Source organism: Microcaecilia unicolor, chromosome 6 (genome assembly GCF_901765095.1).
Source record: "Microcaecilia unicolor chromosome 6, aMicUni1.1, whole genome shotgun sequence".
NCBI lineage: Eukaryota > Metazoa > Chordata > Amphibia > Gymnophiona > Siphonopidae > Microcaecilia > Microcaecilia unicolor.
In genome coordinates this window covers 78,514,044-78,540,944 of record NC_044036.1, presented here as the reverse complement: position 1 = coordinate 78,540,944, position 26,901 = coordinate 78,514,044, and the positions used below count along the sequence as shown (strand labels likewise).

The following is a 26,901-nucleotide window of genomic DNA, read 5'->3' as shown; positions in this document are numbered from 1 at the left end:
AACCAGCCAAAAATAAAGTGAGTTATAAGAAAACATGACAAAAGGGATGTAAGACTTCAGCTTCTCTTAGAGCATGCATCATTCCAGTCACTAGAAAAATATATCCTGGAAATCAATATATATTTGAATATCTCTTTTCAAAGTGTGTTAGCAAAATGTCTAAAATAACAAACAAACTATATAATTCTTGTAATCTGCTTCTCTTATTGGAGGGTAATTCTTAAATCGTTTTTCATGAATATATGTTTTACCGACTTTTGAATATTACTTATTTTCTAGGGATATGAGTTTACTTCTGATCTGTTTCAATTACTTTAGCATGCACTAAATAGATTTGTATAACCTGCTTTTTTGATGGTATTTATTACAATGCTGGACTGGATGTTTGAGGTTTGACGGGACTCCAAAATTCATAAATATACTGGGGCCAATGTTCAGTTTCCACAGACCTTGCAGACTCATGGATGCTTTATACCCTTGTGCCCCAAGTTTATTTTCAAAGGGAAATTTCAAATAATGTTTTTCTATGTAAATCTGACCAAAAGTCCATGGATATAGAAGTACGTAAATACTTGTAGACTTTGCTTCTGCTGTTGGTATGAGCTGAGTTTGTTGAACGCCTTTGGCTGAAATCCTGTGCCTATGCTGACTTCATACATTTCAAATTCTTGCTGACCTCCTTCCAGTCTGTTCTTTCATTTGCCAAACAGAACTACTACATCCACTTGACAAAATCTCTTGGCTCAAACCCTCAACATCCCTTTGCCACACTAAACTTTTTCCTCAAAGTGTCTCTATCTCTAACCCCTCCTTCACTTTCTCCCTAGACTACGTCCAAATACATTCATGATAAGGTTCTCAAGATTAACCTTGAATTCACAACCAAATCACCTCCACCACTCCTTTCCCCAGTCCATTCTGTCAACCCTCCTGCAGCCCCTGAGGAAACTGCACATTTTCTTTCCTCCTCCAAACTAACTACCTGTTCCTCGAATCCTATTCCCACTCATCTACTCAGTACTGTCTCTCCTTCTGTCATCCCTTCTATCTGTCATATCCTTAAATGTTACACTTTCCACTGCAGCTGTTCCTGATGCCTTCAAACATGCCATAGTTACACCACTCCTCAAAAAACCATCATTGGACCCTACCTCCCTTCCAACTATTGCCCCATCTGCCCCCTCCCTTTCCTATCCAAAATACTCAAATGTGCTGTTCACCGCTATTGTCTTGACTTTCTTTCATCTCAAACTATTCTTGATCCACTTCAGTCTGGCTTTTGCTCAGAATTCAGGGCTCTGTTCTTTCTTGGTTTACTTCTTATCTCTCTTATCACACTTTTAGTGTATACTGTGGTGGATCCTCCTCCATGTCTATCCCACTATCAGTTAGTGTACCTCAGGACTCTGTCTTGGGACCTCTTCTTTTTTCCATATATACTTCTTCCCTTGGTGCTCTCATCTTCTCCCATGGTTTTCAATATTGCCTTTATGCTGATGACTCCCAGATCTACCTCTCCACACCAGAAATTTTAGCAGGAATTCAGGCCCAAGTCTCAACCTGCTTGTCTAACATTGCTGCCTGGATGTCTTACTGCCATCTGAAACTAAATATGGTCAAGAGTGAGCTTCTTATCTTTCTCCCTATACCCACCTCTCCTCTTCCCCCATTCTCTATCTCCGTGGATAACACTCATCCTCCCTGTCTCATCAGCTTGTAACCTTGGGGTCATCTTTGACTCCTTTCTCTCTTTTTCTCTGCACATATCCAACTGCTAAATTTATCCCTTCCTTTCTTAGCACACTACCAAAACCTTTATCCACACTCTTCACTTCTTGTGTGGACTACTGCAACTTGCTTCTCACAGATCTCCCACTAAGCCGTTTCTTTCCCCTTCAATCTGTTCAAAATTCTGCTACATGGCTTATATTCCACCAGTGTTGTTATGCTCATATTAGCCCTCTCCTCAAGTCACTTCATTGCGTCCCTATCCATTTCCGTATACAGTTCAAACTCTTCTTATTGACTTACAAATATATTCACTCTGCAACTCCTCAGTACCTCTCCACTCTTATCTCTCCCTACACTCCTCCCTAGGAACTTCGTTCATCAGGCAAATCTCTCTTATTTATACCCTTCTCCTCCACAGCCAACTGAGTTCCTTTTATCTTGCTACACCACTCGCCTGGAATAGACTTCCTGAATCAATACATCAAGCTCCAGCTCTGGCCATCTTCAAATTTAGGCTAAAAGCCCACCTTTTTGAGGCTGCTTTTAACTCCTGACTTCTGTTCACTTGTTCAGTACCCATGTCTCTTTTATCATTCCCACCTTAAGCAATTCCCTTATCCCTAATGTGTCCTGTTTGCCTGTCTTGATTAGATTATTAGCTCTGTTGAGCAGGGACTTTCTCTTATATGTTTAGTGTACAGTGCTGTGTACATCTAGTAGCACTATAGAAATGAGTAGTAGTAGTAGTGTTTGGGATTCCGGAATGTTGCTACTCTTTGGGATTCCACACGGAATGTTGCTACTCTTTTTCCTTATTCCTTATTTGTCTATTTGTCTGTCCTGATTAGATTGTAAACTCTGTTGAACAATGACTGTCTCTTACATGTTCAGTGTACAGTGCTGTGTATGCATAATAGCATTATAGAAATGATAAATAGTAGTAGTAGTGTTTCGGATTCCGGAATCTTGCTATTCTTTGGGATTCCACATGGAATGTTGCTACTCTTTGTCCTTATCCCTTATTTGTCCTGTTTGTCTGTCCTGATTAGATTGTAAGTTCTGTTGAGCAGGGACTGTCTCTTACATGTTCAGTGTACAGCGCTGCATATATCTAGTAGCACTATAGAAATAAGTAGTAGTACTAGTCAATGGGAACACATACATGGAAACTTTAAAATTTTATTTTGCACATGCCTTTACTTGCACATGCCTGCTTAGCACACAAGATTTCCATATGCTTCAAGTAACACAAACATATCAAGAAAGCACTGTATTCACTATATATTGCAGAGGTGTGCATGCAAGAAAAATTCAGTTAGAGGTGGATATTTAAAACAATTTAACCAGCCAAGAGAGGTTCCTAGCTGGTTAAATCATTTGTGCGAGGCTAACAGCTTATATTTAGTAGGAAATATCAGCACGAACTGCTAAGCTAAAAACCAGCTATTCTGTGGGCTGTCAAGGGGTGGAGTCAGCACTTAAACACCTAAATTAAACAGATTAATCAGACCGCATAAAACACAGTCCTTAGGCAATTAAGTGCTGAATACCACGCTTAATCGGAGAAGAGATAGCCAGACACATAAAACTGGATATTCAATGTTGGTGCCTGGACATGACCCAGCATTGAATATCCAAGTATAACATTGGCACCCCCCTCCCCCCCCCCCCCCCCCCCCCCCCCCCCCCCCCCAAAAAAAAAACCCTCTGATCTCCACCGGCTGAATATTTATAGCAGTTTTTTTTTCACAAAATTTTCCAGATATTCAGGTGTTTTCTTGAGTTATTTTTACGTACCATTTTAAAAGAAAGCTTTTAGGGCCCTTTTTACTAAGCAGCACTAAGGGTGCGTTAGCGGTTTTAGTGCACTCTACTGATTAGCATGCACTAAACACTAAGTTGCCAATAGTTGGGCAACTCTAGCATTTAGCATGTGCTAAAAATGCCAGCACAGCTTAATAAACAGGGCCCTTAGTGGATGCTAAATTGATTTAACAATGCACTAACTCCCTAAATTTAGTTGTAGTGCTCAAACTTGTGCCCAAATTGTGCTCGCAATTTAATTGCTTAATGAGACAATTAGCACAGCTAATTGGGAGCTAACAATCAATTATTGGTGCTAATTGGCAATAATTATAATTTATGCATGCATCTTTATAGTCGCTCTTCTATAAAGATATGCATGTAAATTATTTCTCATGGATTAGAAAAGGGGACATGGCCATGGGAGGGAAGTGGGTGGCTCAGGGCATGTCTAAGATTTGCACACAGTGTTATAGAATTCAGGGGAGCTGCACCTAATTTAGGGGGCTTTTACTAAGGCGTGCTAGCATTTTTAGCGTACACTAATAATTAGGATATGCTAAATGCTAGAGACGCCCATATATTTCCATCATGTCAATTTCACAGTGCCTTAGATGCATCTAAGTGGTGTCTACCTCTAGGTGCTGTTTATAGAATTGCCTCCAATGTGAGTAAATTATAATATTCTATAATTTACACATGTAACTATGTGCCCCACCCATGGTTTGTTCAAGCTCTGCCCATGTATACATCTACCTTCAAGCCACACACTATTCCATTTAGGGGCCATCTTATAGAATATAGTATAGCATAGTATAGTATAGTATGGCATTTACACACATCTGTGCCAATATTCTGGTCTTAATGGGCATTCTTGGTGCCCAAATATTGGTGCCCTTTTTATAGAATTACCTCCGGAAACAATGCGCGCCTGAAGCGGGAACTACCCCCGGACTCCTAAGTCTGTGAAATTGACAGGTGCTTATGTGCAATAGGTGCTATTCTATAAGGTAGTGTCATGGTGCAAAACTGCAAGAGAGGCGTGGGTGGAAAATGGGCAGAGCATGGGCTTAGCTCCCAGTTAGGCACATGCTCTCCGATATTCAGCTGGTGATGGTCAGTGTTTTTTTAAACGCTTATTGTCGACAGCTAAATTAGTTCAGTGGTAGGGCCAATTTCCTGAACGCAAACCCAGGTAGCAAAAGGGCCCCAAAACTTGCTATATATGGCCCTTCTATCATTTATATTAAAACCAGTTGATAAACCTTTTTAATCACACCAATTCTAACCTGATTTATTAAATAGAGCTATTAGTTTACTTTATTTTTATTCTGTTATAGTAAAAGAAGCCATGAGCCCAATCAAGTTTACAAGATATGGTCTTCCAGAAGTAGATCCAGAAACTATGCAAACCAGTGAGCCCTGGGTATTTGCAGGTGGTGACATTGCAGGTCTGGCTAACACAACTGTGGAATCTGTGAATGATGGAAAGCAAGCTTCTTGGTACATGCACAAATACATCCAGGTAAGCTTTACAATAAGATCCTATATTTTCAGATTCACTGTACTAGTTAACATTCCTATCAAATCATAGGGTGTCTTTTTTGAATTTGTCTGTAATAAATATTGAAATGTTTTTCTCAAAATGTCTTGACATAGAATAGATTCCTCCTCTGCCTATAGAACCATAAGGGGAAGTAACATGACATTTTTTTCTGTACCCTATTTAACAATGAGACAAACCTATACATGGGGCTGGAATCTTATGGAACCTATTTGTGTAATATAGTAACATAGTAGATGACGGCAGAAAAAGACCTGCATGGTCCATCCAGTCTGCCCAAGACAAACTCATATGTGTATACCTTACCTTGAATTTGTACCTGTCCTTTTCAGGGCACAGACCATATAAGTCTGCCCAGCAGTATTTCCCGCCTCCCAACCATCAGTCCCGCCTCCCATCACAGGCTCTGGTACAGACCGTATAAGTCTGCCCTCCCCTATCCTCGCCTCCCAACCACCACCCCCTCTTCCCCCCACCTGCTCCGCCACCCAATTTCAGCTAAGCTTCTGAGGATCCATTCCTTCTGCACAGGATTCCTCTATGCATATCCCACGCATGTTTGAACTCCGTTACCGTTTTCATCTCCACCACCTCCCGCGGGAGGGCATTCCAAGCGTCTACCACCCTCTCCGTGAAAAAATACTTCCTGACATCTTTCCTGAGTCTGCCCCCCTTCAATCTCATTTCATGTCCTCTCGTTCTACCGCCTTCCCATCTCCGGAAAAGATTTGTTTGCGGATTAATACCTTTCAAATATTTGAACGTCTGTATCATATCATCCCTGTTCCTCCTTTCCTCCAGGGTGTACATGTTCAGGTCAGCAAGCCTCTCTTCATACGTCTTGGAACGTAAATCCCATACCATCCTCATAGCTTTTCTTTGCACCGCTTCCATTTTTTTAACATCCTTCGCAAGATACGGCCTCCAAAACTGAACACAATACTCCAGGTGGGGCCTCACCAACGTCTTATACAGGGGCATTAAAACCTCCTTTCTTCTGCTGGTCACTCCTCTCTCTATACAGCCTAGCAATCGTCTAGCTACGGCCACCGCCTTGTCGCACTGTTTCGTCGCCTTCAGGTCCTCAGATACTATCACCCCAAGATCCCTCTCCCCGTCCGTGCCTATCAGACTCTCCCCGCGTAACACATACGTCTCCCTTGGATTTCTACTCCCTAAGTGCATCACTTTGCATTTCTTCGCATTGAATTTTAATTGCCAAACGTTAGACCATTCTTCTAGCTTCTTCAGATCTTTTTTCATGTTTTCCACTCCCTCCGGGGTGTCCACTCTGTTGGAAATCTTGGTGTCATCCGCAAAAAGGCAAACTTTACTTTGTAACCCTTCGGCAATGTCACTCACAAATATATTGAACAGAATATGACATACAGAGAATTTGCAGTATGTTGTTACAGGAAATAAGAAACAGTACAAACCAACCTAAGTTTGATATAGTTGTAGCATTTTAGTGACAAAGGGTTGTTCTAAAGATTGGCATAATGTCATGTGGTACTGTCTAGTAATCACCTGATATCTGGATTTTATGGATTGTGATTAAAAGTTGCAGTGACCCATCCAAATATTTTAATGGGACAGACTGTTTAACAAATTGTATTGATAAGTATGATAGTATAATCACAACACAAAATAAACAGATAAAACAAACAAACAAACAAAAAGGCTTGCCACACCAAACATTCCTGAATGATGCTCCACTTTATTGATTTAACCTTTGGGATTACAGGATTCCACCTTGGAAAGATGAGGCAAGACACAAATCTAATAGTTAAATCATACACTAGTGAAAGAGTCTGTCAAAAATAATGGGTGAAAAGAAAAATACACGGATGCTATCACTGCCTAAAGAGCCCTTCTCCCCTTGAGTATCCTCTATATCTTAGGAAGACAGTGCAATCTTGCCAAAAGCAGGGTGGCAGAATCAGTAGATTTTCCTCCCAGTATCAATTTTCTGCTCAAAATCCCATCATTTGTCCCTCTATGGTGCAAGTGTGTTGTAATATAACATATACAGTGAATAAATGAGGGGGCCTTTTATGAAGTGGCAGTAAAAGAGAAGTACAGCCAGGCTACCGCAGCAACCCGGCAGTAGTTCCATCCCCCAGCATGGCCCATTTCTGGCGCGGTAAAAATATTTAAATTTTTGTAGCACCGGTATATACCCAGCGGTAATCGGGCTCAATGTATGGCAGTAAGTGCTCCCCCCCCCCCCCCCCACACACACAAAATGGCCACACAGCAAATGATTCACTTGCCACGCTGCCATTTCTTGAAAAAAAAACAAAGACCTGCTTTTTACCTGCCATGGTAAAAGGGGGCCTCAGCACATGTCAAAAAGACACGCTGACGCCAGCACAGGCCCTCTTTTGCTGCAGCTTCGTAAAAGGAAGGGTGATAGTATCTGAGGATCTGAAGGCGACAAAATAATGTGACAAGGCGGTGGCTGTAGCCAGAAGGTTGCTAGGCTGTATAGAGAGAGCTGTGACCAGCAGAAGAAAGGAGGTATTGATGCCCCTGTTGTTGGTGAGGCCCCACCTGCACTATTGTGTTCAGTTTTGGAGGCAGTATCTTGCTAAGGATGTAAAAAGAATTGAAGCGGTGCAAAGAAAAGCTACGAGAATGGTATGGGATTTGCATTACAAGACGTATGAGGAGAGACTTGCTGACCTGAACATGTATACCCTGGAGGAAAGGAGAAACAGGGGTGATATGATATAGATGTTCAAATATTTGAAAGGTATTAATCCGCAAACAAACCTTTTCTGGAGACGGGAAGGTGGTAGAACATGAAATGAGGTTGAAGGGAGGCAGACTCAAGAAAAATGTCAGGAAGTATTTTTTCATGAAGAGTGGTGGATACTTGGAATGCCCTCCCGTGGGAGGTGGTGAAGATGAAACGGTAACGGAATTCAAAAATGCGCGGGATAAACATAAGGAATCCTGTTCAGAAGGAATGGATCCTCAGAAGCTTAGCAGAGATTGAGTGACAGCACCAGTGGTCGGGAGGCGGGGCTAGTGCTGGGCAGACTTCTACGGTCTGTGCCCTGAAAATGGCAGATACAAATCAGGTCAGGTATACATATAAAGTAGCACATATGAGTTTATCTTGTTGGGCAGACTGGATGGACTGTACAGGTCTTTCTCTGCCGTCATCTACTATGTTACTATCAGGCTAATTTTCGAACGAGAAGGATGCCCATCTTTAGACACAAATCAGAAGATAGGCATCCTTCTCCTAGGGTCGTCCAAATTGGTATAATCGAAAGCCAATTTTGGACATCCCCAACTGCTTTCCATCGCATGGATAGCCAGAGTTCAAGGGGGCATATCGAAGGCGTAGCGAAGGTGGGACTTGGGTGTGCCTAACACATGGATGTCCTCGATCCATAATGGAAAAAAAAGGGCGTCCCTGATGAGCACTTGGATGACTTTACCTGGTCCTATTGTTCTTATGACCAAGGCACAAAAATGTGCCTGAACTGACCAGATGACCACCAGAGAGAATCGGGGATCACCTCCCCAGTGGTCACTAACCCCCTCCCACCCTCAAAAAGCATCTTTCAAAATAATTTTGCCAGCCCGAATGCCAGCCTCAGATGTCATACTCAGGTCCATCACAGCACTATGCAGGAACCTGGAGCAGTTTTAGTGGGTGCAGTGCACTTCAAGCAGGCGGACCCTGGCCCATCCCCCTCCCTACCTGTTATGTTTGTGGAGGAAACAGCAAGCCCTCCACCAGAAACCCATTGTACCCACATATAGATGCCACCTTCACCCATAAGGGTGAACCAATGGCTTAGCTATGAGGGGACCTGGGCCCTCTTACTTTGGGCTCAGGCCCCCTCCAAAATTGTGTCACTGGTTGAATGCAGGCAGGGATGTCTCTCTTCGGCTTGTGGTGTTTGGGCATCCCTGCCAGCAACGGTATGATTTTTAGTGTGTCGCGGGGGGGGGGGGGGGGGGGAGAGCCTAATAGAAATATGTGCCCCATCCAGTCCACCCCTGCCCTTCCAAAAATGGGCTTCTGGAGGGAACAATACCATTCAAGGACTGTACTGCTAGAGGTTGGAAAAATTACACAGTAGAAGTTTGAAACTGCTGCTCAGTGGAAGTAAAAGCAGCTTGCATGATTTGCACAGGGGATGTTTCCAGCAGCGACTCAGCAAAGTTTTGGATCTCTGTGTACAAGGAAGCTGATATACAATCATTCCAAGCAGCTATGTGCCTGGATGGCTTTGCTGGACATGCATAAGACTACTGCACTGATAATGCACAGGGCCTGAAGAAATTGATTGTGCAGAGGAGACTGTTTGCTGAAGCTCTTCCCAACCTTGAGCAAAAAAAGCTTGAATGAATTAATAGGGATGAGACATAGGAAATGTCAAGAATGTCAATGTTGCATGTCATTGATAGATGAAAACAAGTAGGAACCCCCCACCCACCCACACACACACACATAGAAATTTTGTGTTTTTTGTGTTCCATAAATAGTGTATATGCTTCTGAAAGAGAGTACACTCTTTCAAAAGAGTGCACACTATTTGCACAGAGTGCAAATGCTCTTTCAGAAAAATCCTGATAGTGTATGCACGTGCATGATGTTTGCACATATATGCACTATCAAGAAACAGTGCACGCTCTTCTGAAAGAGTGTGCGTGCTTTACAAAAGATGTATACTCTTTTGAAAAGAGAGTGTATGCTTATATGACATTGTTTATATATATATATATATATATATATATATATATATATATATATATATATATATATATATATATATATAAATAAGAGCTAATAGAGTATTCAAAATCCAACAATCAGTTCTCAATCAATGTACTCTATGTGTTTTACTGTTATGGTATGTAGTTGGAGGAAAAAGCCTCAAATACGGATAGTTACTCCTTTGTTAGAATCCAACCTAAGGGAGTTCTATCTAATCATCACAGGCTAAAAAAAACCTCCCAAATTTTAATAACGTGATACCTAACACTCAAGCTAGTAAGTGTGTAGAGATAACTTATCTTGCAGCTGTTCAGTTGATATATCTATCATCCACGGCCCTTATATTGCAGCTGTTCAGTCGATATATCTGTCATCCACGGCCCGACTCCGGCCGAGTTTCGACTCCTGCTTCAGGGTACCGTTGTGTCTTGTGATCGAATGTGGAGAACAGCAAAAATATTACTATACAGTAATATTGTAGCGACCCATTTCTTACTAATGATTCTCTCCTTACATTTAGTGCTGGGGGTTTCTGCCTGCAGCGATTAACAATATGGCGGTGACCCTATATCTCCTGATGTCAGACACTATCTGATTGAGCCCCTCCTTTTTTTGTTGGATTCCAACAAAGGAGTATCTATCCGTATTTGAGGCCTTTTCCTCCAACTACATACCGTAACAGTAAAACACATAGAGTACATTGATTGAGAATTGATTGTTTATATATCATCACTAGTAAAAAAGGCCCGTTTCCGAAACCAATGAAATGGGCGCTAGCATGTGGTTTTTTTGTGTGTGTGTGTATGTGTCACAGAGTTATTTTGTGTGTGTGAGGGTGTGGTGTTTGTGCAGGTTGTTGATGTGTGTTTTTTGTTTTGTTATGTTTTGTTTTTTTGCTTGGTGGTTGGGGGATGTGTTGTGCTGTGCTGGCAAAGTGGGTTGGATTGGTGTGTGGCTTTGAGGGTGTGTTTCTGTTGTATTGTGTGTGTGTGGTTTTGTCTGTCAAGGAGCTTTGTGGAGGGGGGTCTTTCTGTTGGTGAAATGTAAATGTGGTTGTAGGGGGGTCAGCCTTTGTTGAGTGTTGTTTTTTTTTTTCCATGTTTTTTTTTTTTTGTGTTGTACTGAGGCAGCAGTGTTGTTTTAGATGGGCGGAAGGTAGAGGAGCACGTTCTTTGTCTGTCGGTATTTTTTGGCCGTTTCAGGGCTGCTGTAGGGGAATGCTGGAAGAGAAATGTGCTGTTGGAAGCAGCGCCATCTTTTTCCATTGGGCTGGGGTTCTGGGCATCCTGGAGGTGGGTGACGGCTTGCCAGAGGGCGAGGATGGTTGTTTTAAGTTGGCGGAAGGGAGAAGAGCACGGTCTTGGGCCGTCGGGGGGGTGATCCGGTATGTTTGGTCCATTTTAGGCCGGCTGCAAGGGAATGCTGGAACATTTATGCGCTGCAGGAATCAGCGCCGTCTTTTTCCGGGTGCTCGGGGAATCCCCGAGGTGGGAGACAGCTTGCCTGAGGCTGGGGATGATTGGGCACGTCCTTGGCCGCTTCGGCAAAAGGGGAAGAGGAAGGGGGTGGGGAGTTACCTGCAGCCGCCTGAGAAACCATGTATTCTTTGTTGGTTTTGTATTATTAGTTTGCATTTCTGTTGAAGAAAGAATGGATGCTTTTCGAATGATGGAGGTGGTGCGTCGGTGTGCGGTTGTTTCGTTAGTTTGGCAGCCAGTCTCCAGCGATTCCTAGGCAGGGAAGGAGTACTCCTCCCCCTTCCTTGGTCGCTGTTTGCTGCTGGCTGTGTTGCGGGTAATCCTTCCAGCTGGGCGGCAGCTTGTCCTGTTCGCCCACGTCCCAGATGGTGACGGGCACGTTGTTTTCTGGCTCCTCTGACTCCATGTCAAGCGATCCAAAATATAGTCTGTGCTATAGGCCCTCTGGCACTCTTCAGTACTGGCATTAGGCATTTTAAAATTTCTCCCCCCCCCCCCCCCCCCCACTCCCCAGGTCTATTTTTGCACATACCCACAGCAGGAATATTCTTCTCTCGTTCCAGCGGTGGTTCTGTGCTCTCCGTGCTGCACAGATAATGAGCCATTCTGCTGGGGAATGCTCCTCCCTTATTGTCACGTAGTTTCCTCTGATTTGTCCGTCTTACGTTGCCTAGTGTTGCCTGGGAACGGTGTTGTGATGGTCCTTTGTGTTTCAGAATGTTGGAGGGCGGGGCAGAGAGACATGGTCAGTGTTGTGGCTTCACCACCATGAATCCATGAACCCTTCAGTGAGTGACTTCAGAATGTTGTCTTCAGAACGTTGAGGGTGAGTTTTATTATAGTAGATATGGGAAAAAAATTAACATTCTGGAAATGGAACAGGAAACAAAGTGAAAGAAAAATTTTCTGGCTGCATACCACTATGAATTAAAAACCTCCATATAAGAAGAGCAAGTAGATTCCATAAAGAGATCCTCTACATCCAGATCTTTTGGGTCTCTGCACAAGTAGAAAGTATTGGTCTCAGGTGGTGATTCGAGATAAATAAATAATGGAAGCAATCCTCTCATTTATCCAGAAAGCAAATGACAACGTTGAATAAAATCGTGGACAAAGGGAAACCCCTGTGAGACTCCACTTAAAGCCTTCCACGAATTAGAGAATTGATTTGTGTATGTTACTATTGGGCTCATTTTCAAAAGTGGCAACTTTCCAACAAACAAAAGAGAATCCTGTACAATCTTACCCCACCAGAAAGAGCAGCCATAAGAACCCTACAAACTAACGAACGCATTATCATCAAACCCGCAGACAAAGGAGGCACAGTGGTAATTATGGACATACAAAAATACATTGAAGAGGGGCACAGACAGCTCTCAGACAATAAATACTACAGGAAACTAACTGAGGACCCCACACAGGATTACACAAAACAGCTGAAATACCTTATCAAAACATTTCCTACACAAGCGCAACCTCACCTGAAGAAACTCATACCAAACCAGCCTTCTGTGGGCACATTCTACATGCTACCCAAGATCCACAAACCGGGAAACCCTGGCAGACCAATCATATCAGGTATTGGCACACTCACGGAAGAAATATCTGGATTCATAGAGGGAATTCTGAAACCTCTCGTACACAAAACTAACAGCTTCATACAAGACACCACAGACTTTCTGAATAAATTGAAAAATATCAAGCAACTACCACCTAACACCCTTCTGGTCACGATGGATGTAGAATCACTATACAGCAACATTCCACATGTGGATGGCATAGCTGCATGTGGAAGACTCCTAAAAAAATCCACACTGGACCATCAATACTCACCAGAAACTATTACAAAATTAATCAAATTCATTTTAACTCACAACTACTTCCGCTTTAACAATGATATCTATCTACAAATAATGGGCACTGCGATGGGCACCAGGACAGCACCCCAATATGCCAACCTTTTTATGGCTGAGCTGGAAGAGACATTTCTGAATACACACCAGACCAAACCTCTAAAATACTACCGGTACATCAATGATATTTTTATGATTTGTATGGAGGGTGAGGAAACTCTGAAACAATTTTATTCTTCCTTCAATACATACCATCCTACAATCAGATTCAAAATTGACTACTCCCCAGAAAAAGTCAATTTTTTGGACACCACGGTCTCAATCAGTGATGGCTGTATACAAACATCCATATACAAGAAACCCACAGACAGATGCAGCTACCTCCACAACTCCAGCTTCCATCCTCCACATACAAAAAGATCCATCATTTACAGCCAAGCCACAAGATACCACCGTATCTGCTCTGACCCAGGGGACAGAGACAGACACCTTAAAAGCCTGACTGCATCCTTCAAACAGAAAGGCTACAACCCCAAAATAATCTCCAAGAATATTGCATCCTCCCTCAAAACACCCAGGGAGAATCTGCTACAGTACAAGGAGAAAAAAGCCATAGACAGGATCCCCCTTGTAGTGACACACAATCCAGAGCTGGAAAAACTGAGGAAAATCATAGGAGATCTACAACCTATACTCCAGGAGGATGAATTACTGAAAGAGATATTCCCATCCCCACCAGCACTGGCCTTCCGACAGCCACCCAACTTAAAACACAAGCTAATCAGAAGTAAGCTTCCATCACAGACTGAAAAGGAACAGAAGGGCACACTTCCCTGTAATTTATCCAGTTGCAAACTATGCCAAAACATTTCACAGGACCCCACAGTCATCCACAAAGGAAAGATATTCAACATAAAGGAATATTTCACTTGCTCATCTTCCAATGTGGAATATATATCTTTCAGTGTAAAAAATGTAACGAAGGATGCTATATTGGAGAAACAGGCCAGATGCTTAAGACAAGATTCAATTTACATAGACATCACATGAATAATACTGGTGCCAGTAGGGCTCCCACCCCTGTTGGTCAGCATTTTACAGGACCAGGACACTGTACCAGTGATTTCACAGTGAGAATCCTGAAAGATAACTTTAAAACCATACAAGAACGTAAGACCTTTGAAGTCAGAATGATTGAATATTTTAACACCCAACAGAAAAGACTTAACAAGGATTTGGGGTTCCTAGCGCATTATAAACCATAAAGCTGTATTTCTCTGTTGATCACCCTCCCCTCACCTATCCACACCTATCCTGTTAGAATATCAATGATATGCTTTGATGTCCCCATGCATACCTCCTACCCACCCCCACCCTCCCACCCTGTCAGACTGTCATAGTAATGCTTGAATGTTTTCACTTATATACACTGTCAGCTAGCACAGTTGCTTATTTCTGATCTGACGAAGAAGGGCAACCTTCGAAAGCTAATCAAGAAATGTATTAAGTTATGTCCAATAAAAAAGGTATCATCTTATTTTCTTTTCCATGTTTTATTTTGTTTGATTTCTATTGATAACCTTAAGAGTGGACTAACACGGCTACCACACTCCTCTACTCAAATGTGGCATAAATTTCAAAAGTGACATAAATTTGCATTTGGATGTTTTTCTATGAAGTCCATCAGAAGTGCATCCAGATCACAAGGGGGCATGTTAGGGGCGTGTATTAAGGACGGGATCTTGGCATTCCTAACACTTGGATATTTTTCAGCCACAATGGAACAAAACAAAACCATCCAGGACTAAAACTAAGACGTTTTGAGCTAGACCTGTTTTTTTTATAATAAGACACAAAAAAGTGCCCTAATGGCCAAATGACTACTGGGGGCGGGGGGGGGGGGGGGGGAGCATGGGTGACCGCCCCCCCCCCACCCAACCCCCAAAAGTGTGATTTAAAACATTACTTACCAGCCTCTAAGCCAGCCTCAGGTCCACTAGAGCAGCATGCAGGCCCCTGGAGTAGTCTAGTGGTGGGTGCAGTGCACTGCAGACAGGTGGACCCAGGCCCATACCTCCTCCTACCTGTTACACTTGTAGTGAAAACTGTGAGGCCTTCAAAACTCACAAATAATCCACTGTACCCACATATAGGTGCCCCCTTTGCCCATAAGGGCTATTGTAGTGGTGTACAGTTGTGGGTAGTGGGTTTTGGGTGGGTTTTGGAAGGCTCAGCAGACAAGATAAGGGAGCAACGGTGAAATTTATACATGGTAGCATTTATTTGAAGTCCACTTCAGTGTCCTGTAGGGTGCCACATTGCTCTCCTGGGATATCTGTGTGACTAGTCTACTAAGAATGCTGGCTCCTCCTACATCCCAATGATTTTGTGCATTTTTCACTTGGACTTTTTTTTCAATAATGGACCAAAAAGATAAGTGCACAGAGCACAAAAACAGCTAACAAATAGCCATTAAAAAAAGAAGCAGACATTTTTTTGTTTTGAAAATGGCTAAATTCTCCATTTGAATTTTGGATGTTTTTAGCAAAAAGTCCAAAGTTGGACTTAGACGTCATATTGAAAATGCCCCTCCACATAGGTTCTATTTTCCCAAAAATCCTTTAGCCAAACAAATACTCTTCCAGCTAAACATATTTCACCTAGAATATTCAACAAGATGGAATGGTCTATGACATCAAAGGCTGCCAAAAGATCAAAGTGTAGGACAATAGCCTGTTGGCCGGTATTCCATAATTTTCTGATATCATGAGTTAATATTCCAAGCAACAATTTCATACTGGCACTCTTTCTAAAACCAAATTGTGATGGAAGCAAGATGTTATGATATTCAAAGTATTCTGACAATTGTGTTGCCACTATTGTCTCTTTGATCTTAGCAGGGCTTTTTTTGTGGAGGTACTTGGGGGTACTGAGTACCGGCACCTTTTCCATTGTCTGCTAAAATTGACCCAAGGACCCCAAGTTTTAATGAAAGAGCTCTGGCTCTACCCACCAATTCTGCCTTGTCATAGGTTATGTGACTGGTTGCAGGGGGCCTGGCTATTGTGGGGTGGATCCCTCAGTGATCACCCCATCCTTGAAGGGTGGCCTAATATTTGAGTACCGGCACCATTTTTGCTAGAAAAGATGCACTGAATCTTAATGAATATTGGTATATTCACTCCAGGCCTATAGTTTGTAAGATCTTCTTTACTTCCAAAGGGATTTTTTAAATAATGGAGTTAGTACTATATTGTCTAATATTGTCTAAGATTGATTTATTCAGTTATAAAACCATATTATGTAACTTAAAGGAGAAGGTTTAAGCAAGTGCGTTGGGCATAAATCTAGTGCACAGTTGGTTGAAGAAATTTTGTTCAACAGTGATGATACCTTTTACATACATTTTAACCTAAAGTTATTTATTTACTGGGATTTGATTAGCATTACATTTGTTTTCAAAAGCAATATCAGTAATTGAGCTGTTTCCATCTTGTAGCGAGTCAATATGTTTTTTGATTTTCAATAACTTCTCTTGAAAATGATCTGCTGATGCGGTTGCAATTGGAAGTTCATTAGAGGATATATCAGGAGAAGCAAGATCGCTTACATTAGTGAGATACTGAAGAAGTTTAATATCTGGGTCTTGAGTGGATGCCAGAGTTATCCCGGTCCCAGCCAGTATTCTATGCCACCTACGACAGTTATTCGTACAGTTCTAGTTGGCCAGATAAATGTTTGGGCACTTGCAATCAAAATCAATAGCTGGACTACCCCAGCACTTAATGGAGAGTTCCACAGTGGTCTATACTGATATTTAGCAGCACTCTCTGGTTAAGGACCACCAAATATCAGGAACTAGGAAGAGTGGAGTGATTTAACTGAGCAAGAGTCTTTTCTGCCTGGATACATTGCTCTTAATATTGGCTGGTCAGTGGTTATCTATCTATCCTACTTCCAGGGCATTTCTACCCCTGCAAGGCATCTACCATTATCTGCAGGGATGTAATAAAACCTGGTCACACAAGGTCCTTAAACCCCTCCTTGTCCCATACATACCTGATAACTGTCTTTCATATTCAACGGTGTATATGCAGAAAAATGTTTTCAAAGATATGCACATAACAGCTTTTTCTTTCATTGAAATGTATTGAGTTGTATAATATTTCAACAATACAGATGATCTTTACTATACCTGAACACATTTAAGATAGTGAATGTTTCCATTTTTTTAAAGAGCCTCAGTACATAAAAAACAATTGTATGAATCTTTTGTTATAATAATATTGTGCCTGTCCAGGAAATAGGAGGCTACAGTGCCATAATTGATTAAAAAGATGGGAGTATCACCCATTAGAATAACAGGATAATAGTAAAACAGACAAAAATTACAACAGGTTTTTATGTATATTAAATGCTCTCACTTTGACTAATGAAGTTTCTGTGACAAATGCACATAGGAGGCAATTCTAAGACTTGGCACTCAATATAGGTGCTACAATGGAAGTGTGCTTAGGCACATAAGCACGTCTAAGACGTTATAGAATACTAGCTCAAACCCTTATTGTCACACCAAAACTTTGGCATGATCCCTTGTGCTATATCAATAGCAGGTGTAAATGGTCACACCTAAATTTACACATAACTGATAGTATTCTAAAAGTTATAGGCTAGATTCTATATATGGCACCTGGAGAATCCATGCAGAAAACATTTCCACCTAAGTGTATTCTATAACATTTCTATTTGGTTTGCTTATAGCCTTTTCGTGTGGCTATATTTAGTCATGAGCAATTACACCAAGTAAAACCTGGTATAAATACCAGTGCCTAAGTTAGGCACAGAGCAGGAATATTCTATAACCATTTGAGTAAATTTTTGGAACGCCCATGACCTGCCCATTCCACACTCTTTTTGACAACATGCATTAGAATTTGCGTGCACCACCTGATAGAATGCGCTTAGCTAGTTGTGCACATAAGTTCAAATTAATGCCAATTAGTGCTGATAATTGCTTGTTAACATCCAATTAACAGCGATATTGGCTTGTTAACCAATTAGGTTATGCCCACTGTTATGGAATACGCTTTGATTTCCATGCGGAAATTTATGCATGATATATAGAAACCAGGGGTATATGCGTCCCCTGGCACTATGTCCATGGTCTGCCTATGTTCTTCCCATGTTTATGCCCACCATGGAGTTAGGTGCTACTCTATAGAATAGAGCGTAGTATACTTATACATAAAGCTGCCAATTAAAGGCACCTTTGACACGCATAAGTGGTGCGTAGCTCTAGGTGTGAGCTTATAACATTTTTCTGATAGCCTAATAGTTTTCAATCTTATCTAATGTCCCTGTGATATTTTCAGACTTAAGTAGGTCACATTCAGAGCCTGGTATTTCATGCCAGTGTTCCTTCAAGGCTACACTGCAGGCCTAATTGCTGTCATATTTTCAGTGTAGTGAATCATATTGTAACCCTATTCTACTATTATTTCAAATACCTAACAAAATTATGATTTTTTTTCAGTGTGGAATGAGAAATTTACTCTGCTTTATAATCATAAATTCAGAAAGAATGCAATATAGAAGGATGGAAGACCTTATAATTAGAAGCAAAGTTGATGAAAAATTTAAGGAGCAATTTGCAATCTCTGAACAACCCATTTTCATTACTGTTATTATACCTGTCAACATTTGGCACTTCCTTAGTAAACCTATTTCTTTTACATTGATCAGAGCTAAAGAGAATGCTTAAAAATATATCAGATCTAAAAATTAAAGACTGTGCTACTCTCTGCAAACAATAGTGGAAAGTAGTGAGGTGAAAAGGCCCATTGCATATCGAATAATGAAATTAGAATTGGCACGTCCAGGTCAGGACATGTTCACTGCTACAATATGTCACAAAAGACTCTGATGAATGTAGGTCTTTTGTAAAGTACCTGTAGGGACAAGCAGAAGTATATATGTGTTTGTCAGCATGCACAGGAGGAACATCCATTTTAAATATATACACATGAAAAAAATGAATGGCATAAACTTGCAAGTTGCAACATGGTAGTGGTAAAGGCAGTTAGCTTAGCAGGGTTTAAAAATGTATGAATGGTTTCCTAAAAGAAAAGTCAATAGACCTTTATTAGAATGACTTGTGTAAAGTCCACTGCTTATTTCTGGGATAAGCAGCATAAAATGTATTGAACTTTTTTAGGATCTAGTCAGGTATTTGTGATCTGGATTGGCCACTGTTGGAAACAGGATGCTGGGCTTGATGGACCTTTGATCTGTCCTAGTGTTTCAATACTTATGTATGTAGTTATGTACAGTGATTTGGAGCTCCTATTTGTAGTTTTTCCATTTTATAAACAAAATGACTTGTTCAAGATTCTAAGGAATGACATTGGAATTTGAAATTGTCTCCTCTGATTCTCAGCCCACTGTTTTAACTCTTAGGATACTCTTTCACTCATTAAAAAAGAAAGAACCTACAATTGATGACAAGATTTGAAAGAGGAGCCTACTCCCCACAAAGCAGAATTTTGTCTCATTGAGCCACCATAGAAACAACAACATTTATTTTTGCTTTGTTTTTGTAAGGTTGTCTTGGGATCGTATGCATGACCCTTGAAAATGGAGGTTAGAGACTTGTAGCTGAAGTTCTTATCATGTAGGAGAACCCAGAAGTAGCTAGCTCAGGTTCACTGACATATTCCCCACTGAAGTGAACCAGGATGATTGGTGTAGCCATCTGACTGAAAACCTCCATTCCTGTGAGCTGATCTCTCTGATACTGGCAGCGTCCAGGTCTTATCTACATGGGAGCTCATTCCTGGGGAGGAGTGCTAGATCCTTACTTACCAAGAAGTTTTAGCTTAGGAGCAAGGCTAAATTCCAGCAAAGAAGAGGAAACTGCTCACCTTCTTTCTTCCTCTAAGTGCACCACCTGTTCCTCTGACCCCATTCCCACCAATCTGCTTACCAACATCTCTCCTACAGTTAACCCCTCAATCTGTCACATCCTCAACCTCTCTCTCTCCACTGCTACTGTCCCTGACACCTTCAAGCACACTGTAGTCACTCCACTTCTCAAAAAACCATCACTTGACCCCACCTGTCCCTCCAATTACCGCCCCATCTCCCTTCTACCCTTCCTCTCCAAATTACTTGAACGCGCTGTCCACAGCTGCTGCCTTGATTTCCTCTCCTCTCAGGCCATCCTTGATCTGCTTCAATCCGGCTTTCGCCCACTACACTCAACAGAAACAGCTCTCTCCAAAGTCTGCAATGACCTGTTCCTTGCCAAATCCAAAGGTCACTACTCCATCCTTATCCTCCTCGACTTATCTGCCGCCTTCGACACCATCAATCATAATTTACTTCTTGACACACTGTCCTCATTGGGATTCCAGGGCCCCGTCCTCTCCTGGTTCTCCTCGTATCTTTCCCAATGCACCTTCAGAGTATTTTCTAATGGCTCTTCTTCCACCCCCGTCCCGCTCTCTGTTGGGGTTCCTCAAGGATCTGTCCTTGGACCGCTTCTTTTCTCAATATACACCTCTTCCCTGGGCTCACTGATCTCATCACATGGTTTCCAGTACCATCTCTATGCCGATGACACCCAGCTCTACCTCTCCACTCCCGACATCACAGTCAAAACCCAGGCCAAAGTCTCGGCCTGCCTCTCAGATATCGCTGCCTGGATGTCCAACCGTCATCTGAAACTGAACATGGCAAAGACTGAGCTCCTTGTCTTCCCACCCAACCCTCCTCTCCTCTTCCCCCACTCTCTGTCTCTGTTGACAACGCCCTCATCCTCCCCGTCTCGTCAGCCCGCAATCTCGGAGTCATTTTCGACTCCTCCCTCTCCTTCTCTGCCCATATCCAGCAGACAGCTAAGACCTGTCGCTTCTTCCTCTATAATAATAGCAAAATCCGCCCATTCCTCTCTGAACAGACCACCCGAACCCTCGTCCACTCACTCGTTACCTCTTGTCTTGACTATTGCAACCTTCTCCTTGCTGGTCTCCCACTTAGCCACCTATCCCCCCTTCAATCTGTCCAAATTTCCGCTGCACGTCTTATCTACCGCGTGAACCGATACTCTCATAGCACCCCTCTCCTCAAGTCGCTTCACTGGCTCCCGATTCGCTACCGTATTCAGTTCAAGCTTCTCCTAATGACCTTCAAATGCACTCAATCTGCAGCCCCCCCATTACCTCTCTATCCTCCTCTCCCCCTATGTCCCCACCCGTAACCTCCACTCTCAGGGCAAATCACTCCTATCTGTACCCTTCTCCACCACCGCTAACTCCAGACTCCGTCCCTTCTGCCTCGCATCACCTTATGCCTGGAACAGACTCCCCGAGCCCATACACCATGCGCCCTCCCTGCCCATCTTTAAGTCCTTACTCAAAACCCATCTCTTCTCCCTTGCTTTTGGCGCCTAACCACCTTCCCCATTCATGATACACTGACTACACTGACTACATAGTTTGTTACCTTTAGATTGTAAGCTCTCTTGAGCAGGGACTGTCCTTCCCCATGTTTTAACTTGTACAGCGCTGCGTAACCCTAGTAGCGCTATAGAAATGCTAAGTAGTAGTAGTAAAAAAGGAGGCATCCATAGAACTGAATCAAGAACTGATGTGCAGAAAAGTGGAAGTGAGTAATCCAAATATGAGGTGACAGTGAAGAATGCAGAACAAGAGGCAAATTGTGGAGGAGTGGCCTAATGGTTAGGGTGGTGGACTTTGGTCCTGGGGAACTGAGGAAGTGAGTTCGATTCCCAGCACAGGCAGCTCCTTGTGACTCTGGGCAAGTCACTTAACCCTCCATTGCCCGCTGCATTGAGCCTGCCATGAGTGGGAAAGCGCGGGGTACAAATGTAACAAAAAAAACCAAACCTCAAATTTACCAGGAAAAATGGCCTCCAAGAGAAAGTGGAAGCCATAATGTAAACCAGTGCAGCTAATCAACCTGGTAGAACCGGTTGACAGTGGCAGAATCTCACAAAAGGCACATGTGTATCCACGTTGCATCAAAAAGAACTGGAGCATTATGCAAACACATCCGCTCTTTTAGGACCTTGAGTTACAAATAGCCTTTGCTAGGGGGCAGAACTTGAAAGAACTCTTAAGTCCAGCCTATTTGCAGAGGCATGAAAAAAACCCCACATCGCAAATGTGAAAATTGTAGTACTTGTACCATCATTAAAGAGTGTTCAGAATTCATTAACCCAGCAGATGGTAAATCTTACATAATACATTCCAACACAGATTGTACCTCAGAGTATGTGATATATATTTATTTATAATTTATGTATGTTGTATATATATATATATATATATATATATAATTAAATGAATTTGAGAGGGGTGTATTAAGCACTTGATGTTACCATCTACACTATGAATATTTTGAAGTTCTCAAATTTTAGTCCTGTGGAAGTTCATAGTGCATTTATAAAATACACCACCAATAATTCAGATCTAATTAAAGGGACAACCCCTCAGGAAATATTCACAATAAGAACATCAACCCCAATCACTTTAAGAATTCTGTATGAAAGTAAACATCTCTGTTTCACTATGTTGCTGCTGCAGGGGAACTTCCATGCCTCTTCCATGATCATTCAGCTTCCAAAACATCTGTGGAATCAAAAAGATGGCAACAGTTATAGACTACTTCATCAGTGGCACATCCACTAACAGCACAGAAGATCAGTAGCTTAAGAATATTTTTAAAAATACATCCCATTCAATGGAAGCATTTAGACCACTGGATTCACCATATTAATAATGAAAAATAATTTTTCTTCCCACTGTCTTAAGAATATAAGAACATAAGAGTAGCTATACTGAGTCAGACCAGTGGTCCATCTAGCCCAGCAACCTGTTTTCCAAACAGTGGTCAAGCCAGGTCACAAAAGTTGCTGGACATTACCACATCTGACAATCAGCTGGAGCTGATCCAGAACAATACATCGGAAAGAGGAAAGTCACGGCCAATCTGTACCCAATGGAACACAAATGGCTTCATCATTTTCTGAGCATTGACACAGTGATGGTGCTTCACCAAGTGGACCTTAGACAACATGAAGTTTGTCCAATATAGTACAATCCACAAAGGCTTTGAGGCAAGTAGCTAATATTTGCAGAATGACACGTGGTACTAACTTTCAAAGGAAACATTCTTCTCAATCTCAACTCTATAAACACAATACACTATTATTAGAGAACACTGTCTGCACTTGATGACCCACATGGGAATCCACAGGCAACTGCTATTTAGTTCATACATCTTCATTACTCAACCTATTCTTAAGATTGCTGCTGTGGGTACATGCAAATATATACCACCGATCCTGAAAAATCAGATGCTTTTTGACAATATGAGTAATCCTTTCTAAGCTAGCAAAATTTTTTTTATCTTGGATTGTTTTGTCTATAGTCCAATAGAGCTTCTCCAGGATTCAAATGTGCATTTTCTAGCACACTTTATCAATGACTTTGGGTAGCCTTGGGAACAAAATCTATCACACAATTCAGCAGATGATCTAACACATCTGCCATTAGAGACGCAAATGCAATAACATAGAAGCTGAGAAAAAGGTAAACTAGACTTTGTATGCTTAGGATGCATACTATTAAAATGTAAAAAAAAGTGTTATGATCAGTCGATTTCTTATAAACTGTTGTGGCAAAACCTTCCTGATGGTAAGTAAGCTGAACATCCAAAAATGTCAACTGAGTAACATTAAATATGTAATCAAATTTAATCGTGTGACAATTATTTAACTAATTGACAAACTAAAAAGGTGAACACAGTGCAGTCCCAACTAAAACATATCAATGTATGGCTACGAACATTTTAATGTGATAAAAATATGGAGACGCATATAACCACATTCCTTGAAAGGTTGCAATTGAGGGGGCAAAGGCTGTACCCATAGCCTTAAATATGCTGATAAAATTTCTGATTGAACATGAAATAATTATGTCATTCCTACTTCAGTTAATTTCCCCTCCCAAAAAAATAAATAGGTACTATCCCCAGAATTCTATATAACACACCCAGTGTTCTGCACTGAAATCCAAGCGTATTCTAAAACAATTCACGTAGTCAAATTGGCTTTAAATGATGATCAGTGTTGATAACAGTGCTTAATAAGCAATTATGAATACTAATTGACAATAATTAGAATTTACTTGCATTACTCACTAAGCATATTCTGTAACTCGATGCACCTAAATTCTAACATGCACATCCAAAAAGGGGTGTGGCAATAGGTGGGGAAATGGGCCTGTTGTGAGCGTTCCAAAAGACTATGTACATGGTTATAGAATATAAATGCTCTGCACGTAATTTACGTGCCAGCATTCACACAAGGTTTTAGTTGGCGTAGATGGCCACAACTAAATTTGGTCATGTGGAAAAGTATTCAGCATATTCTATATACCATGTGGAAATTTAAGCCTATTCTATAAAATTTAGGTATACTTTAGAGAATACTCCTAGGTGTAATTTTTTTCCACGTGGATTTTTCAGGTGCCATCTATAGAATCTCCCCTTATATATGGACGAGGAGTAGAATCTAAAGTTGTAGACACAATAGACCATGCTTCACTCTGTGGAATAGATGTGTACAATGATTAAACCTCAAGGAAGCCAACAACAAACCATGCAAACAATTTAAAAAATTAGTGCTGGCTCTAAGAAATGATATAATAGCACAGACCAAAGCTTGGTAAAAATTGGTTTATATATTTACAGACACACTGCAGCAGACTGTAGGATGCCCAGGTAGATTCTCAAGTTCTTTATAAATTTTAGGTAAAGTTTCAAATAAGGTAGTTTGAAAAATTATTAATTCAGGAATTGATGTTCAGCTTTTGTCAAAAACCTGAAGGTTTTATCTTCCTAAGTAATAATATTTTTTATTTATTTTTATTTTACTTGTTGCATTTGTATCCCACATTATCCCACCTCTTTGCAGGCTCAATGTGGCTTACAATACATCAGGAATAGTAGGAATACATGAGGAAGTGTACATTTAGTAATGGCAGAAGTGTTTTGGTACATGATAATGATATAACATGGTAGTATCTTAACAAACAACCATAATAAGAGATATATAGGAGAAGTATAAGAATTAAGGAGAATGTACATTTAGTAATAACAAAAGATTTTTGGGGGGGTGACATAATACTGAGAAATAAAAGATGATAGTAGTTTGACAAGCAAATATGATTGGGGCATTTCTGGATATATGTATATGAGTTCATGTTTGTTGATCATTGTTGTATGCCTTGTTGAAGAGGTGGGTCTTCAGTAGACTTTGGAAGTTAACTTGTTCATAGGTCGTTTTTAGGTTTTGCGGCAACGCATTCCAGAATTGTGTGCTCAGGTAGGAAAAGGTTGGCACATGCATTAGCTTGTATTTAAGACCTTTACAATTTGGGAAGTGAAGATTAAGGAATGATTTTTTCAAAGCATATGATTAATGTCCCAAACATCTATATAGAAAGCAGGATTTTTCAGAACACCATCTGGTGCATGGGGATTATCAGATTAAATGCCTCTCACAACCATATGAACAGTCTTGTTCTCTTGCTACAGGCGAAATGGTGTGGTGCAAATCCTCATACAATCCCCTTTCTTCTTTTTTATTTATTTTTACATCTTTTCTATCCCAAAACTGTGCAAAGTATATAAATATATTACTTCTTAACATTAACTTATATTTAAAAGGCAACAGCTTAAAAATAACAGGGAACCCCCGCCGACATGGCCAAATTTCGCATAGTGCTTTATCAAGGAGGAGGCTCTCTGTAACATAAACCATACAAAAATTAATATCCATACTTTCAAATATCAAACACTAACTCACTAGTAATACAATAGCTTTGTTACCATTTCATCCTGCATACGCTCCTACATATCAAAAATGGCCGCAGCATTTCAGCGCGAGCCTTACGTTTAAATGAGCTACAGCTGATCACAAAAGAAGCAGTACAATTGGATACTCGGACAAAAAACAACAGTCAATGAAACTACAGCATCGACCACCAGTCTATTTCCGAGTTAAGACCGCCGGGATGATGTTTTAGCATTCCTTGGTGGTAAATCTATCAGATCTGTCATGTAGGCTGGTGCTTCTCCGTGAATGATTTTGTGAACTAAGGTGCAGATTTTGAACTTGATATGTTCTTTGACTGGGAGCCAGTGCAGTTTTTCTCGTAGAGGTTTGGCACTTTCATATTTTGTTTTACCGAATATGAGTCTAGCTGCCGTATTCTGGGTTGTCTGAAGTTTCTTGGTTATTTGTTCTTTGCAGCCAGCGTAGAGTGCATTGCAGTAGTCTAGATGACTGAGTACCATTGATTGTACCAGTTTGCGGAAGACAGTTCTTTTGAAAAAAGGTCTTACTCTTTTTAGTTTTCACATTGAGTAGAACATCTTCTTGGTTATGTTTTTTGCGTGACTCTCAAGTGTGAGGTTTCGGTCAATGGTAACCCCAAGAATTTTTAGGGTGTTTGAAACTGGAAGATTCAGTTTTGGTGTATCAATGGTGGTGAATGTGTTTGTGTTGTATTGTGAGGTGAGTATTAGGCATTGAGTTTTTTCTGCATTGAGTCAACTTGAATGCGTCCGCCCATGTGTGCATGATGTTGAGGCTTTGGTTGATGTCATTGGAAATTTCCTTTAGATCTTGTTTAAATGGAATGT

General features: G+C 41.2%; 1 protein-coding gene across 3 annotated transcripts in view; it reads left to right on the top strand.

The window, feature by feature from the left end:
• DPYD (dihydropyrimidine dehydrogenase) overlaps positions 1 to 26,901 on the top strand; it is a 1,476,885-nt gene that overhangs the window by 751,428 nt on the left and 698,556 nt on the right. For all 3 annotated transcript variants that reach the window (XM_030205306.1, XM_030205305.1, XM_030205304.1), the window contains one exon: positions 4,875 to 5,059. In XM_030205306.1, the coding sequence (XP_030061166.1) occupies positions 4,875 to 5,059 (185 nt within the window). The remainder of the gene's footprint in view (positions 1 to 4,874; positions 5,060 to 26,901) is intronic.